Source organism: Osmerus eperlanus, chromosome 9, assembly GCF_963692335.1.
Source record: "Osmerus eperlanus chromosome 9, fOsmEpe2.1, whole genome shotgun sequence".
NCBI lineage: Eukaryota > Metazoa > Chordata > Actinopteri > Osmeriformes > Osmeridae > Osmerus > Osmerus eperlanus.
Window position 1 is genome coordinate 14,132,240 of NC_085026.1, and position 16,939 is coordinate 14,149,178.

Sequence of the window (16,939 nt, forward strand, 5' to 3'; positions counted from 1 at the left end):
GTGACTCCTGGGAGGGCTCTGGGATTCTTCTGTTAGGATCGGATAAAGCCTGTACACCCCTTCCATGTTAACAAAACGTAGTAGTCCATTATTATTATCGACGTTCATGTCAGTGCCGACTACTACCACTTTTATAAATACAGAGTAACTAACTCTGAAAAATCAGACAGCCCTTTAAGCTATTTATGCACCGTTAGACCTGCTTACCTACTTGCATCCAACAAAATCCCTAAAACAAATGTTAATGATGTAATGATGAGATCATGTGTTTAGTGCACACATGCTAAAATTAGACAATAACAGGTTGACAGGAAAAGTTTTTTTATTAGAAACATCAGAAATAACACTGTTAGTAACAAGGCAGAAAGACAGAAGGCAGCATTCATACAGCCTTGAAAGTCTCCAACAGATCCTAAGATGCTACGCCCTAATACACTACACCCTAATACACTACACCCCGTCACCCAACACCTTCAGCTAACAGCGCTGGATGCAAACCATGTCAGAAGGTTCTATAAAACCCATCAGAGATTAACATGGAGCTCCAGCCACACATTAACACTGGTGGTCTCATGCTCTGTTGCAACAGTGTGTAGGATACTAAGGTGTAGAAGTGGGCTAGGTGCGGTAGGTTGTAGGGTATTATAAGGTGGTTTCGGACTTAAAGATATTGTTCATACAGCCTATCAGGCAGCCAGCAAGTCTGTACTATGAAGAGAATGTTAGTAAAACAGTCTGTATTTCTGCAGCCTGTGAGCATGTTCAGAACCACAATGAGAGAATCTGATATGGATAACCTGCATCAATTAGACAGCAGCAGCACACACACACACTCAAATGTCTGAAAATAGCTGTGGTGTTCTGTGTGCAGAGGAGTGAAGCAGAGCACAGCCTATTCTACTGTGATCAGACCCGGCTAGACGATCTTCTCTGATCCCCTCACTGCAGTTCCTCTGAACCCCTCACTGCAGTTCCTCTGAACCCCTCACTGCAGTTCCTCTGAACCCCTCACTGCAGTTCCTCTGAACCCCTCACTGCAGTTCCTCTGAACCCCTCACTGCAGTTCCTCTGCCTACAGACAACACCGCTGGCTTCCTCAACTACGGCTGCACACAGGACAGACACGCCTTCTCAGGTCGGTACACTTTTAAATAGAAACACACAGGGAGGGAACATGAGACATGGTATACACTCCTGGTGTTGTGCTGGAACTCTTACAAGAGCTATTGTCACATCAGAACATCCTCAGCCTACAAGGTTAGTGTTGACATGGTACATTGAACGAGTATCAGATTTTATATTTTATTCACTGGTCCTAGACCATACCTTGGCCGACGACCCATATTTCTTTATTAAAAATCGTATTCTTACAATACAATCATAAACCACTGTGGTGGTACAGAGGACCTTCTGCAGGCCTATCTCTGTACATATAATCATCTCTGCTGTACAAAGCTCTTAGGTGTTCAGTATAAAATGGCATAGAGGAAGAGGTTCGTCATTTTTGGTAGATGACTTTGCCGTGTATCATATGAACAGATACAGCGGTTTGTGTCCCAACCAAGCACTAACACAGACGGCTCTACAAGTAGGTGGTATACCAATAGGCAGCACTGCAGGATGCAGTTTTTATGATGTAATTGCTTAAACGCAGAGACCAAATCTATATGATATGTTAAACTGCGGCCCTGTCTGGAACAGCCTTCAATCTGGTTCACAGGTGAGATACGGATACTTGGTTTGTGTGGAAACTTCCTCTCACAATGGCTCAAACAGATCACAAATCTGCTCATTTGATTGGCCTCAGCTGAAAACTACTCCTCATTGGATGGTTAGCTGATCGATGACTACTGATTGGATGGCCGGGTCGCCAGACTACTATTAATTGGGTGGAGGTGTGGGGAGGGAGGGGGGATGGTAGGGGTGGTGGGAGGGGGGGTAGAGGATCAGGCCGCACTGGAGACAGCCAGCTTCTTCAGATGGTCCATGAAGACCTGTAGGCTGACATCATCAGTCAAGATAGGAGCACCTGACTCCTGGAGGAGACAGAGAGAGAATGTACTGTATTTAGACACGTCTCTGACATTCTAGATCTCTCTGTGTGTTTCTGGGTGTGAGGAGAGGAGGGAGGTCTTACCTGGCCCCAGGCATACATGTTGTTGTGGGTTTGGGATGGGTTCACTTTGGAGAGCAGGAAACGAGCCTGCGGAACGAGACAGAACGTTACCAATACAGGACAAGGTTCATTCCATCTACTGGAGACCGTGTGTGTGTGTGTGTACCTGGCTGCCTCCATGCTCTGTGTCTATGTAGCGGGGCATTGGGAAGCGTGTGTGTAGGAGCTCTTGCGCGTCGTCGACGGGAGCCTGCAGAAGGTGCCGGAAGTTCTCGTACTCTGGCATCTCCTGGTAGCCTGCCTTGCGCCACTGAGAGACCGTCTGAGAGGGAGGGAGCGAGGGGGGAAATGGGGGGTTGGGTAGGATCAGTCCCTAAGTAAAGACAGGACACTCAAGATACAGGTAACCAATGGAAAGAACCAAAACAAAAAAAGAAGCAAGGAAGAGAGACAGAGGTAGAGAGAGAGAGATGGGGGAGGGGTTGTAAAGAGCTGTCCAGATTGTCTGAGACAGCCCAATGACAAGTTCAGATGACAGTTTTTATCACCACTTGAGTTCCAAGCCCTAGAAATCTAATGGCCAATTTATGAACAAAATCAACTTGCGTTTGGTACTTTCAGTGTTGGATTGGGGTGCCGCAGACCGTGTCTAGCACCTCCTGAACTTTCTTGAGGTCACAGGCATCAGTGACTGTCATGCCGCGTGATTGGTTGTCTGTATGAAATGTTGTGGACGCTAGCTTAAGAGGGCAGTCTGGGAGCCCCTGGGACTGAGCTCTCTGGTGTCATGCTGGTGTTTTGTCTGTTTGCTGATCCCTCTCTCTCTCGCTCTCTCTCTTTCCCTCTCTCTCACTTGTCCCTCTACCCACACGTCACACAGGGACAAAACAGCGACTATCTGGCTGAATCCAGGCCCAGAAAAAGTCAGGAATTACAATTGAGATTCCCATTTGAGACTTCTATTGTAATGGAGATTCCCCAGAAACAGAGAGAGACGGAGACAGAGAGAGAGATCTTCATACTAACGCATATGAAGAGAAAGACATAGAAGAGGAAAGTAGAGAGAGAGAGAGAGGAATTTTAAGGCTGAATGTACCTCTCCGTGGTAGATGAGGATCTGGAAGAACGTATCCATGAGGAGAATCCTGTCTGGCAGGATGCTGCTACTGTCTAGGAGAACCGGCTGGAGAGGAGAGGAGGAGAGAAGAGGACAGGGGAGGAGGAGATGAGAGGAGGAGAGAGGAGAAAGGTTAGTTTCAACCAAAAACATTAAAACATGAGCCCGCTCTGAATATTACATTTGTGCAACTGCTGAGGAGGATGTTGAGGTTGACGCAAGGAGAGATGAGGAGAAAAAGGTGTTATTTATGTCGAAACCATCGCTCTTTAAAACCCCATGACAGCCGCCTAATTCTACTCAAATCAATAACGCTGCTTCCAATTAGAGCAGATTAGTGAAGCAGATTTGACAGATTAAAGAGGGCGGTGCGGTCTAATCCCTGGAGCGGAGGGACCAACCTGAACAGTAACAGATTAGATCCAGTTCACTCACGAGGAGGAGGGCATCTCTCGGCAGAACCAAGGTTACTAGAACTTTCTCTCAATGGTAGGGAGAGCACACCTTACAAAAGACCAACACTGGGTCTTTACAAGTTATAACACATCAGGTGACCTTACAAACAACAACAACCACCATGGCAATTTGTCTGTGTGCTTCTATCTGCTAATTAAGTCTGCTCCTTGTCATTCAGCGGACACAGGAGCAACAGAGAGACGTCAGCCATTGTTCCTGCATGCCACCATCTGTTTTGTGATAAAGGAGCAGGTATTCTGACTGGGTTTAAAGCCCTGGCTAGCTCCAGTGGAAACACACAAGTTTTCTAATCAGAAAAGCAAACAGCTGCGCCTCTCAGTCTCCTGGCTACACACTCTGCAGCAGCTCCAGGCCCAAGGCCAGGCCAGGCTAGATGGTCAAGCACCAGTCTCTCCACAGCAGAGAGCGTATAGCAACACGTACACACACCGCATCCAGCGGGTGCTCTGAGGAGAGAGCGCTTCTGTTATCGGAGTTGGTACCTGAGAACACCGAGCAGCCAGCCTCAGTTAGGAACAGGCGCTGTGTGGAGATGACACACACACACACACACGGCCTGCCAGAGAGTGGAGGGAGGAGTAGGTCAAGAAGGAGCAAGAGAACTACAGAGACGGAGATGAAGGGATGAACAGAGACAGCAAGAGATTTAGAGAAAGATGGAGAAATTGAGGCTTTGATCTTTACCACAACTAGAGAGGGGTAAAAAAAAGAAGAAATTGTTGATGGTTCCAGTTTGGAGAGAATAACTCTCTATAAACAACGTAACAGGAGTTCATCCCAAGAGCTGATCCCTTTGTACTGTGTGAGTGTGTGTGTTTACTTCAGGCGGCCCGCTGAAGGAGTAGGCGTAGAGGATGGGCTGGATCATGATTAGAGACTGGGTCTGGTCCTGCCTCATGAACTGGTGGCGGTAGTAGGAAGACTCATCAGGACTGTTGTTGAACACTTGGAGGAACGGAGACCTTCTCAGGTGGAACATAAACTGGGGATGGAAGCACAGATAGGTCATTGTATGTGTCTAGCAGGAATGTTGTGGTAAAAACACACTTTGTAAGAGCAATCCACATGGCAATCTAGAGAATTCCACATAATTATGGTCATATCTATTGATATGTTATATTCAACAAATATTTGCAAAAGGTCTCAAAGGTCTTTTTTTTGGGGGACATAAGTAAAGGGTACATGCAATCCAGCTGTGTCAGAGACAGTCTCTAGAGAGACAGTCTCTAGAGAGACAGTCTCTAGAGAGACAGTCTCTAGAGAGACAGTCTCTAGAGAGACAGTCTCTAGAGAGACAGTCTCTAGAGAGACAGTCTCTAGAGAGACCTACCTGAGGGTAGAGGGAGAAGGTTTCTGAGAAGCGGAAGGAATTGGGGTCATCTTTGTGGTAATCTCCAAACTTCTGACACTGAAACACAGAGAGATCGAGTTTATTCAAACCTGCGAATGTAGAAGCGCTCTTGGTGTGAAACTGTGTCCTAGGGAGGGTGAGAAACCGCGAATGGACTTTCTCACAGGGAAAAAACAAGAACACAGTGTGCATGTGTGTGCGTGTGTGTCTCCTACCAGGCGGATGAGCTGTCGGTCCAGCCAGCGGAGCACGTCAGGGCCCTCCTCTGTCTCCGCCCGGTACACTGCCAACCTCGCCATCAAGATGGCCGCCGCCTCCTGGTCGAAGGACGCGGCGATGTTCTGGATCTGGGTGTTGGCATCGGCCCAACTGGAGGAGCAAGGAAGGGAGGTTAAAGAGGAGAAGGTAAAGGGGGCGAGGGGAAGGCAGGGAGAGAGAGAGACAGGTGCCGATGTTTGGATAAAGAGGAAGAGGATGAGAGATGGAAGGAAGGAAATGGGATTGGGAAGGTAGAGAGTAGAAGAGAGGGAGATTGGGAGTGAGGGAAAAGTAAAATAAAGAAAAAGAAAAAAAAGTTAGAGGGGTGAGAGAGACAGACAACCTCTTTATCATCGGCAGGGAAACACAGGCTGCTACTCCTGCATAAATATTGCATAACATTCAGCGGATGTTTGTTAAGTGCCCATTAAACGACAACTGGACTGTCTCAGTTAGATGGACTTTACCGTCGCATTAAAACTCCCAGAGTCCTTCTTACCTAAAACGCGTGTTAACTGAAGAATTCTGACAGAGCCCTGTACTTCGGCTATCACTGTTCACATCTAGATACATGTCCTCTGGCCCCCCGTCACATGCTGAACATGCAGAAACACACTTTTCATCAGGGAGAATGAACATCTAGCCATCAGCACATAACATGCTGCTCACTGGGTGCCCGTCTACCAAGGATACAACAATCTATCTCCAGTAGCATCTTCTGAAAGATGCCTAGTCTGTAAATGTCTGGCTACGGTATGTTTCCCGTCCAGCTAACGTCTACCTAAGCTAGACACCAGCTCAGTCTCTGTCATGTCGTGTGTTAGAAATGCATTTTTGATAAGTGTGCCGGGAAGATGATCTCCTTCTTAAATCTTTCTGATATTAACAAACGCGCGGACGCCTCGACTCTCCCTCCTCGCTGCCACGCTGCCATGGAAACAGGATTAACTCACAGATACACAGTAAGTGGAGATCAACAGTCAGTCCTGTGATTGGAACCGTGGATTGTTCATTTATCTACAGTGTACCGTTGTTATTTTGCCTACATAGATGCACAGTCGGACAGAAAACTTTATACAACCATATTATGTTACCATGACTGTTCCTCTGTAATTCGGAGAGTTCTGTAGCTCTGATAAATGGATGGCGATTCAGCTTTGATTTAATATTTTATTTACTTTCTTTATTTACTTTTTAATACTCACGTTTTGTCCTTTGGATGTAAGGTCAGTGTTCTATTTCAGATAAGATTTGTATGAAAAGGAACAGTTAAGTCCCAGGAGAGAGGGATGGAGAGAGGAAAGGAGTGATGAGGAGGAGAGACGAGGAGCCAGAATGAGGAGAGCAGAGGGAGAGGGAGATAGGGCGGGACTTACTTCCTGGCGACAGTGGTGACCCGGATGCGCTTCTGTCCGCTGGAGTGCTGGTACTGGGTGACAAACTGGATGGAGCCACGCCCTCCCTGGGGGATGGGGGCGTTGTGCTGGGACAGGAAGACCACACACAGGGTCAGACCAGTGCAGAGTCACTGGAGTTACACACATCATACACACCCCTTCTGGTAGTTCTGGGGATAGCAGGACAGCCTACAGGCTTAGGAGGACTGTACTGTACACAACAAAAGGATGGTTAGCCTCACGCCAACCCTTTTAAGTTAAGTAAGAATGTACAGTATATCAGAATGAGGTCTGAGAGGAGGACCAACTGTCCAGGGAAGATTCACCTTTGGCCCTGAGGTTATGTGGAGTGAAGGGTTCGAGTATGTGAAGATGTTAGGAGAGTTCAGAGAAAACAAACGCCTTCAGTTATTTGAGTGAGCTGGCAGCCGAGACAGACAGGCTGTGCTAAGGTCAGCTCTAGCCACGGGCATCACACTCGGTAGAAACACAGACAACACCACATGTTCAGCTTCACACAAAGAAGAAGTCATAGACTCAGATCAGATCATCAACCCGGCAAGAAAATAACATCAAAAGAGTGAGGAGAAAGAAAAGATTCTTTTGAGGGGGTTTTGGGTTGTTAAGACAAGACGTGCTACCCAGGTACACCCGACATCAGTCAGAGAACACACACAGAGGTGTTATAAAGGTCACCATAAACACCAACCACCCAGCTATGGGTTTGACACAGCCAAGACCCAGTCCTCGGCCCCATCATTCCAAACTGGGCTTGGTCACGACAGACTGCTGACCTCACAGCCAGCGGAGGGGAAAACAAGATTCAAACGGCAGATAATTGGAGTGATGAGATGGGGTTTAGGAGGGTAGAGAGGAGGTTATTAATGATGCGTCAGGCTTAGGGGGAATTAGATACAGGCTACGAGCCAATTACCCCACCATCCCTCTACAACCAAATGGTTAATTAAGACAGCAGCAGCCATTACAGGCACACAGAGGATATTGGATCTCAAGCGTATGTTTACTTTACACCAAGCAGTGGTTGTTACAGCCTCTCACATGCATGTGTATCCACACACACACACACACTCCTCCTCTTTGTGTTTGTCTTACTGTACTCCCCCACCATTAAAGTTAGAATGCATGTTTCTGTTCTCATGGCTGCTAGTTGAATGGGAGGGCAGGGCCATTATTTCTGCTGCTGTGTGAGTAACTGAGGCACTGAGACAGGAGACCATGTCGAGCTCTGTGCCAGAGCCGTGTACAAGAGCTTGTTACACCTCCCTGTGTCCTCCTCTCACCCGACCACTGTCACACATGACAGGAATACTTTAGCTTCATCACACTTTGGACTCTTAACTTTCCGCTTGCAAAAGTTGAGAACAACCACAAAGGCCTGCCAGAGGACCTCGTCTGCCTGGGATGTGTGAATGTGCATCTGTGTTTGTTTTTCCTTCCCTTCTTGTCAGGGCTGTGGTTGTTGAAGTGTGTGTCTGTGTGCCTGAGCACAAACTGAACCCCTCCTCCTCCAAGGATGCACAGCAGGAGACCGACACATCTTCCCTAACAACGGCGTCCCCGGAGGAACCCTCGCCCCGACACACCGTCTCAGGTAACGTGAGCGCCAACGTCACGTTAGCTACCTGCTGACTGGACCGAGGGGCGGGCTGGAGCCAACACAGCCAGGGAGAGGGGCTGGCAGGGGGAGAGGATGGGCTGGCTCTAACCAGGGAGTGGCAAAGGAAGGATTGGCACTCTGGGTCTGTCCATCGACGCTTGCGCTGAACGCTCAGACCAACATGGGGATGTACTGTGTAGGTTCTACGCTGCAGAGCAGTTAGCTGGGAATGGGATGAACTGCACAGGTGTTTCAGCTGGTGAATTTGCTTATTCATGGGGGAAATCGTCCCTGGTCGGTCGTTACAGCATAAGGGATTAGACGTCACCATGTCAGATAAGAGCATGTCCAGCAGCATCGTAGTAAGCCTCCCAGCACGCTGACACCAGGATATCAGGCTAGCGGGTTAGCAGTGTACCAGGATGGAGGAGGCTGTGTCCCTGCTCTACGCAGCCCTGATGGTGCTCTCCAGCCTGGGCTCCATCTGCGGCAACCTGCTCCTCCTCCTGGTTCTCCTCCTCAACAAGGAGCTCCAGACAGACACCTGGGGCCTGACTCTGAGCTTCAGCCTCAGCGACCTGGCCCTGGGCCTCTCCACCATCCCCTTCGGGGCCCACAACTGCCTGTTCCGCCCTGACGGCTACCCGAACGACGGAGCCCTCTGCCAGGGCAGCGGCTTCCTCTACCTCCTGCTGCAGCTGGCCTCCATCCACTCCCTCACCTGGGCCACCATCGACAAGTTCACGGAGATCTGCTTCGCGCTGAGTTACGCCTCCATCTGCTCTCTCCGTCGGACCAGACTGGTGCTGGTCCTGGTCTGGTTCTACTGCCTGCTCAACGCTGCCCTGCCACTCATGGGATTCGGCAGGTAGGTGTGTGGATGTGTGTGTGTTTCCAAAGACGTACAAGTGTGTTTCTTTTCTTTCCACGGAGCTTGTGTCGTAGAAAGAGTATGTCTGTGTGTATGTGTAGCTAGCCAGTTTCATCAGCACTGCCTATAAAGTATCATAAAACATTAAAACACAAGTCTCATCTGCTTTCTCTGTTTCTCTTTAAAAGTCGTTCAACGTTCAGTAAGGATGTCGGCAGCATCATCTGCACATATTTACATTCCAAGTCCCTGTCTTGTCTTCTGCAGGTACAGCTACAGCAAGACCAGGTTCATCTGCGCGCCCAGCTTTGAGCACTCCAACCAGGGCTTTAACATGCTCTTCATAGTGGTGGGGATCATTGCCCCCACGCTCATCATGTGCTCCCTCTATGGATACATCGTGTACATCGCCAGGAAGCAGGTCCGCAGGGGCACGTTCGTCTGCAACGACCAGCACTGCTTCTATGTACCGGCTAACACCTATTTCAAGAGTTCCATCGTCATGGTGGCAACCTCAGGTGAGTCCTGACTGTTACATAACGGCTGTTGACCTTTTGAACACTGCCGAGGTCTTATCCATGGTTTGTGGCCGTTGCTGTTTGCAAACAAGAGAATCAGGAAATAATGCCTTGGTGCAAAGACAGAGATAAGAAGCTATATCCACGCGACAGTAAACGATATCAGAAGACCAGATAGAAAGACGTGTACTCTGGGACGATACAGAGGCGAAACCTCCCATAACGTAAAACGTAATCTGCCTTGAACACATCTTTTAAGTCGCTTTGTCCTGAAACGCACCCATTGGTAACTATCTATGAGGTAACGTCTGTTCCCCTGCCTGTTCCTCCTCCTCTGTGACCTCCTGCTCTGTTTCTCCTCTTCTCCTCTCCCGTCAGTGTGTCTGCTGGTGTGCTGGCTGCCGTACATCTGCCTGTGCTTCTATGAGACCTTCTCGGGCAGGGAGGGTCCCGAGGCAGCCTCGGCCCTGGCCACCTGGCTGGTCCTCTTCACCGCAACACTCAACCCCTGGATCAACTCCATGACGCAGGCGTGAGTGATGCACACCACAAAAAGCATTCAGCTGCACTGTTGTCTAATCCTTCAGGAATTTACATTTGGACTGAGGTTTCCATGCAGGCTCTAGCTTTGCTACCACTAACAAACACAGATATATCCAATCACTTGTTCTGTTCTCTGGAATTGCTCAAGACTACGTTTATTTTGTAGAGCAATCATTAAAAAAAAAGTGTTTTTCACACAGTGATGGGTTGTGAATGCATTCAAATCCATTATCTTGACCGAGTAATAAGATTCAGTGCCGGTCCTTCCTATAGGCGACATAGGCAGCCGCCTAGGGTGGCAATTACCCAAGTGCATCCATTTAAATGAACCCTCCCACTGTCCTTGAGTTTCAAACGCACTACCAGCAGAGGGCGCCAATCGTGGCACATCAGAAGACCGTGTTGTGGTTGACTATTGGGGGGGGGGGGGGGGGGGGGCACCAAATGTGCTAGGACCGGCACTGATAAGATTCACTAATCAAGTTACTTAATTGCCTGGAAACCAGGCTTTTCACAAATTTGATAAAGCAGCAGTTATATTGGAATTTCCAGCAAGCCTCCTTCTAGAATCTGTTCTGATTGATTATGAAGTCATTATGAGAGTACACTGGAGATCGTACTCTGGGGTTGTTAGAGGACAGCATGAATTATTAGTCTCTTCCTCAGTCCCCTACTTTAATCTCCCCTCCCCTCCGCTCCCCCCTCCCCCCCTCAGGAGGTACAGGGCCGCCCTGAGGAGAAGCCTGGCTAAGCTGCGTCAGGCTCTCCAGCGCCAGAGGAAGACCTCCCGTCCCCAGAGCACCGCGCTCCACCTGGAGGTGGTCACCAGCAGGTCCAAGACCTCCTTAGCGGGACCACCGTCCGAGAACGAGTCCATGACGCCTCAGACCGGGCCAGGGGACACGAGGGTGACGAGCCACACAGACACGGAGTCTCCCACGCCCCGTCCCTGCCACATAGTGGAGGTGAATGAGGACAGGGACACTGAGGGGGCCGAGGACAGAGATGGGGCCAGGGACTCGACAACCAAGCCTCACAGTCCAACAGTGGAGATACCTGGACACAATGACACACACAGAGGCAGTGCCCACACACAGGACTGTCACTCAGCAGAGGAACACACCATAGACCCAACACAGAGAGGGCCTTTCCCTGAGCCCTGACAGACCATGGAGGATCCACTCTGAACACTTCAGAGGGGGATGACGTCTAATCCCACTGAGGGAGCTCTTCAAACCAAGAGGCTCCATGTGGCTCTGTCTGTTTGGATTTTGGGTAGTTTCAATTCCCATACTGTTCATAATGTTTCGAGGCAAGGTTCTAACCGTTTATAAGTTAATAAAATGAAGGCTTCTATAATTTCATCTTAAAAAAAAAAAAAAAGACTGTTCTCTGTGGCATCTTTGATCATTTTGATCACTTGTTGGCGTCCGTTCTCCTTTCCCTGACCAGGGCGCCACCTGGTGGTGGAGCGACGCAGACGCAGCTCTAGCAGCGGGTCAGATGTGGTATAGGTCTGGGTTAGTGGCAGTTAAGACTTGGCTTTTTGACTTCCTAATTTCATATCATCCATGTAACAATACTACTTTGCTATCTGGCAATAACACACTGCAGCTCAACAGGGCTCTGCAGCGAGGGAGTGGCTTCGGGGAGAGTCGACTTTCCAGTTGTTGCATGCCTGCACTGCAGGAGGGCACACAGGTGTTGACACAATACTGTCCTTGCGCATCAGATACCCTACTGAGTAACAGGTGTAGCAGCTTTGTGTGTGTGTGTGCCATGGCTGAACAACAGGTTGAACAAGTGTGTTAGTGTGCGCGTGTGTCATGACTACCTGGTTGACCACCTCGAAGTAGAGGGCCAGCGTGGTGTTGTGGTCCAGACCGCAGATCTTCCACTGGCACGTTCCTCCGGTTCCTATCTCCTGTGAAGGCACGCCAGGATTCAGACACAGGAATGCAAGGGCGCAGCTACCTCGCAGAATGTCACGGCTCTGTGACAAAACCGATGTCAACAAGTGTGCAGGACTACACTCACGTTCTCAGAGACGCAGGGTCCTTTGGCATTGAGGGACACACAGGGGCCGATGGCTCCTGACACCTTGAGCTCTCTGGAGGTCTGAGCGGAGGAGGAGGAGGAGGAGGAGGAGAGACATGAGATAAATCCCACCACCAATCTCCACTCTCATTCATCAGGGTCACAAAGACTAACGCCCCAGACAGTTATGGCCTAACCAGGGTAGGGATCAAGTTTACCCCAATGAGTCAAATAATCTAAGGACACAAGGACCCAGTTCCAGTTTGGTGATCTGATGAAGGCATTGTAGTGACTGAGAAGACCTGAGGGACTTTACCTTGATCTCCAGTGTGCCGGCAAAAGCCATCTTAAAAGAGCCCTGTACATCTTTGTTGAAGACCCTCTGGAAGGTCTGCTTGAATAGAGACGTGTTGAAGGAGTCTGCCATCACCATGTAGCCTCTGGACACAAAAACACACACTTTACAGTTCACTTCCAGAATTGTCATTTCGGTGTGATTGGTTGACTAGCAATTTTCCGGCTCTGTGATTGGTGTGAAAGCCTGTGAGCTGGGGCCTTACCCGGTGTGATTGGTTAACTAGCGATTGTCAGGCTGTGATTGGTGTGAAAGCCTGTGAGCTGGGGCCTTACCCGGTGTGATTGGAGCAGCACTTCATCTCCAGCAGGCCCGACTGGTCCAGGGCGCAGGCGTAGATGTCCATGATGTGTCCGTTAGTGGACGCTCTGTTAGCCAGCGCTTCATAGTGCTGGAACACACAGGGACAGCGCTTAGGGTGCTGCCCTCACTGTGAACAGCCCTTACTTCTAGATGAGCATGGATGACTAAGAACTAACAGCAACCTGTCGAAAATCATTCACCTTCCCAGTTCTGACCAGGGAGTGATTGACAGTTGGGTGTACGCAGATGATGCAGATGATTTTTATCGGTGTGACTCTCTCTGAGGCTCACCTTGGTGGCCTTCTTCATGAACTTGGCGTTGTCCTTTTCAATGTCGTGCCAGGAGCGGATGGGCGTTTTCAGCTCGTCCCCCACCACCATGCCAGGGCCCTGGGTGGCCGGGCCGCCGATGAACGTCATGATTCTTGCCCCCGTGTTAGGGAATGTACACTATGGTCAGGAAGCAAGAGGAGGGGGGGGTGGAGATGAGTGGAGATGGGTTAGAGGGGAGGGGGAGAGAAATAAGGAGAAAGGAAAAAACACAAAATTTCTACAAGACTCCCAAGACCCTACAACTCCACAACCATTGGTCTTATCCCAGCACTGACACACTGGAGTCTAGTACTACCAAAAAGGCTACAGTGTCAAGACCAGTCTTTACCTCAATTTCCCCTCAAGCCTCAGTCACCCTCAGCCCTAGCCTTTACCCCGCCTAATCCCCAAGCAGCCTAAACCCAACCCCCAGACTAGGTCTTACCTCCAGGAGGCCCACGGCGATGGACATGGCCACCCCCAGGGAGCGGAGGGGCCTCTTTCCCTGGGTGACGGGCCAGGGGTCTCTCTGGAGCTCCCCCAGCAGGTCAGTCAGGTTCATGTCGACCTTCTGCACTGGCTGGAGGAACCTGGGAACAGTATCACAACATATGTATGTGTTATATGTGTTTATATGGATATCTGGGAGTAGAAGGGGAGTTTTAAGAAAGTTTACTATGCTACAGACAACCAAAAGACTTGAGAAAATAGAAATAAATAGTTTTTGATGATGACTATCTGTATAGTTTATAGTGTTGCAGTTTTGTGTGTGTGTGAGAGAGTGTGTGTGTGAGTGACAGAGAGAGACATAGAGAGAGAGAGACATAGAGAGAGAGACATAGAGAAGCACTATCTCTAACAGCACTTTACCTGTTAGAGAGAGGCTGTGGTGGGGCCTGGGGCCCCCGTCCAGCTTGGGCAGCGGTGGGCTTGGTCAGACCCAGCATCTCCTACACAACAACACCAGGTGTTAAGAGGTCAGCAAACATATCCGGAGGTAGTCCAGCTGGTCCAGCCGTCATAACCTTCTACATTCCATCCTAGATCTGTCTGTCACTCCGTCTGTCTGGGAACTCACTTGAAGTTGCTTGGCGTTGAGGTCTTTGGTGCCCCTGAAGACGTAGCTTTTGGAGATGCCCTCGCAGCCCAGCTCATGAACCTGGATCATGCGTCCAAAGGTGATGAGCCCCACCAGGGCAGTAGGGGGCAGCAGAGACAGCGACATCTGCAGAGACTCCTTCAGGGCCTGCAGGTCCTCGTCCTCCATGCAGGTGTCCACCACGTAGAGGAACACCAGAGGCATCTGAGGACCTCTCTGGAGGAAAGCAATTACAAACAGAAGCTGGTGTGAATGTATAAATAGTCCGAATTGGATTGGTGTTGCTTCCACGTCTGCCAGACGAAGGGCTTAACTGAAGTCTGTAGCTATACCTGGACCACATATTCAATGGTGGAGAACTGGGGCAGCAGCTCTGCTGGCTGGTTCACCTCTGTGATCCCTGCATAGGTGGGTGGGAACTATAGGAATAAACACATGAATAGAACATGAATATGGACTATAAGTCAAAAGCCACATTATGAGAACATGAATAGGCCAGACTGCTCCTGAGTTGGAGCTCCCGCTGTCGTTACAGTATTGTACAAGGTATGTCATCAGCCAAAGTCCCCTGTGCACCTACCTGGTTTCTCTGGTAACAGAAGTTGCAGGCCCACAGCTTGGCTCTGTAATCCACTTGGCTGGGTGACAGAGGGAAGGAATGTTTATTAAGAGTGGGGGGGGGGGGGGGAGCTTTCCACAGACATCTAATTGTCTAATTGTGCATCTAATTGTGTTTGTATACAATCTCAGGATCTAGAGCTAACATCCAGACATCCAAGAATAGAAGATATTTGCATGAACCGGGCTTTCAAAGACAAGCCTTGAGTGTCACATAGCCTACATACCAGAGAGGGTTGAGAACAGCGCGACAGGTAGCCCTGCTGCAGAGCACCGGTTCGTACTGGATGGGGGGGAGGTCTGGACGCTCCTTCAGGGGGGTGAAGAGCGAGGCGACGGGGACCACCATGCGTGTGGCCTCGAGACGGCTGGAGGGCCACACGTTCCAGCTGAAACGTGTCCCGTCACACTCCTCGTTCTGCTGGATGTACTCTGGGAAGGTCGCCATGGCACCCTTGGAGAACTACAGACTGGGAAAAGGGGTGCTGGGTTTAAGGGGTGCAGGTAGGCATTTGACAACTCTCTCTTGCCTTCTGATGCAGGTACTGCCTCAGATGTTAGCATACTTCCTACATATAAGAAGAATGGAACAGAGTTTCACTGACTTTAAATGTAAAATGAGTCATACAAAAACAGAACACGTATTGCACTTTATAATTGCTTATGACCCAAGTCCACAATCTATTTATCCATCAAATCTATTTATTACGACCAATAGGCCTCGAGTGCGTTGATTTGTCTCTTATCCTGACATGAACTTTTGGACTTTGGACATAAAGTTACAATTATTCTACGTCAGAAGCCATCCGTAGCGTATAATAGCATTAAAGATGTAGAAACAACACGCCCAATGAACCAATTCACATAGCAAGCTGTAGGCTAACCTATGGTATAACTAACTGGCTGCGACACAAGTGAATCAAAGCTCAACCAAAGATGAAGTTGTGGCTCAAACCAACATCAGAATTACATTTTGTAAATGTATTCAAAATAAGAATATATATTTTACTAGTATATAGGCTATAAAATGAGTAACTCTGACCTCAATAGCAACTTTACAAGTGTCTTTGAACACCATTTTCACAAGCTAGAACTATTCTGCTGTAATTTGATACAATACTGTCTTTAATTACCTGGGATCGGTCAATGAAACTATTAAAGAAACTGAGTGACAAGCCATACAGTATGTAACCGATCAATCCACAACTGTGAGACAGATTTAAGGCAATAATAACATGTTTAGCCAACTGGTTTACTAATAATTAAACCCAATCCAAAACAAGTAGTCAATTATTTTTATAATCTCGCCATTGAGAAATCGTAATCGACCGAAGTCGACAAACTTCAAACACTGTTGCTTTCTAAATAGAAAAATTGTTTTTAAGCCAGTTAGCAAACGTTAGCTAGCTAGTAGCGCAGATGCTAACCCACCGGCAAATGCTGCCAGCCTGTCAAACGCTTTCATAGCGCTAACCTCCAAACTTGTTACTTAGACTATCAAACTATTACAATGGGAATCATAGGCATCTGTGGATTCAAATAGCTAAAACATAAGTTCCATTGAATATGCAATACAAGAACAGGCACAGTTGACATTTACCTGGTTTTCAGACTGGTTCCACACTGGTACTAGCGACAGTGAACAGCGCCTCACACAAGCGCAGCTAGCTAGACTAGCTTTCTGACAACGTAGCAAACAACATGGCTGCGCAAGGCAATGCCACGTCGAGAGGCGTGTCCTATCCTGAATCCTACCCAAAATAGTTTTTAAGTTACATCCGAAATTCATCAACTCACCAGCTATTTCTTTTCAATTTAAAACTTTTCAAAAAAAATGTTTTACTCCGGTTCACAGTGTGTACACAATTTTGCAGCTTGACATTTGAGACACGATACTAATGTTATTACCGTAAGAATAAAAACAAGTTGAATTAGCACTATTACTATTA

At 48.6% G+C, this 16,939-nt stretch overlaps 2 protein-coding genes across 2 annotated transcripts; one reads left to right on the forward strand and one right to left on the reverse strand.

Moving 5' to 3' along the window:
* Positions 1 to 926: 926 nt before the first annotated feature.
* Positions 927 to 16,725, reverse strand: sec23a (Sec23 homolog A, coat complex II component). The gene is made up of 20 exons (XM_062468912.1): positions 16,591 to 16,725; positions 15,218 to 15,460; positions 14,953 to 15,010; positions 14,705 to 14,791; positions 14,352 to 14,588; positions 14,144 to 14,223; positions 13,719 to 13,863; positions 13,253 to 13,411; positions 12,934 to 13,049; positions 12,620 to 12,743; positions 12,304 to 12,384; positions 12,101 to 12,190; positions 6,696 to 6,802; positions 5,277 to 5,430; positions 5,041 to 5,118; positions 4,531 to 4,692; positions 3,213 to 3,299; positions 2,283 to 2,438; positions 2,138 to 2,203; positions 927 to 2,036 (listed from the first exon to the last, which is right to left on the reverse strand). The coding sequence occupies exons 2-20, from the start codon at positions 15,436 to 15,438 to the stop codon at positions 1,947 to 1,949; spliced, it is 2,298 nt and encodes a 765-aa protein (XP_062324896.1). The 5' UTR covers positions 15,439 to 15,460; positions 16,591 to 16,725; the 3' UTR covers positions 927 to 1,946.
* LOC134026294 (beta-2 adrenergic receptor) lies at positions 8,427 to 11,618 on the forward strand. The gene is made up of 4 exons (XM_062468913.1): positions 8,427 to 9,202; positions 9,473 to 9,723; positions 10,102 to 10,255; positions 10,982 to 11,618. Exons 1-4 carry the CDS (start codon positions 8,757 to 8,759, stop codon positions 11,427 to 11,429), a joined length of 1,299 nt encoding a protein of 432 aa, XP_062324897.1. The 5' UTR covers positions 8,427 to 8,756; the 3' UTR covers positions 11,430 to 11,618.
* Positions 16,726 to 16,939: the final 214 nt, after the last annotated feature.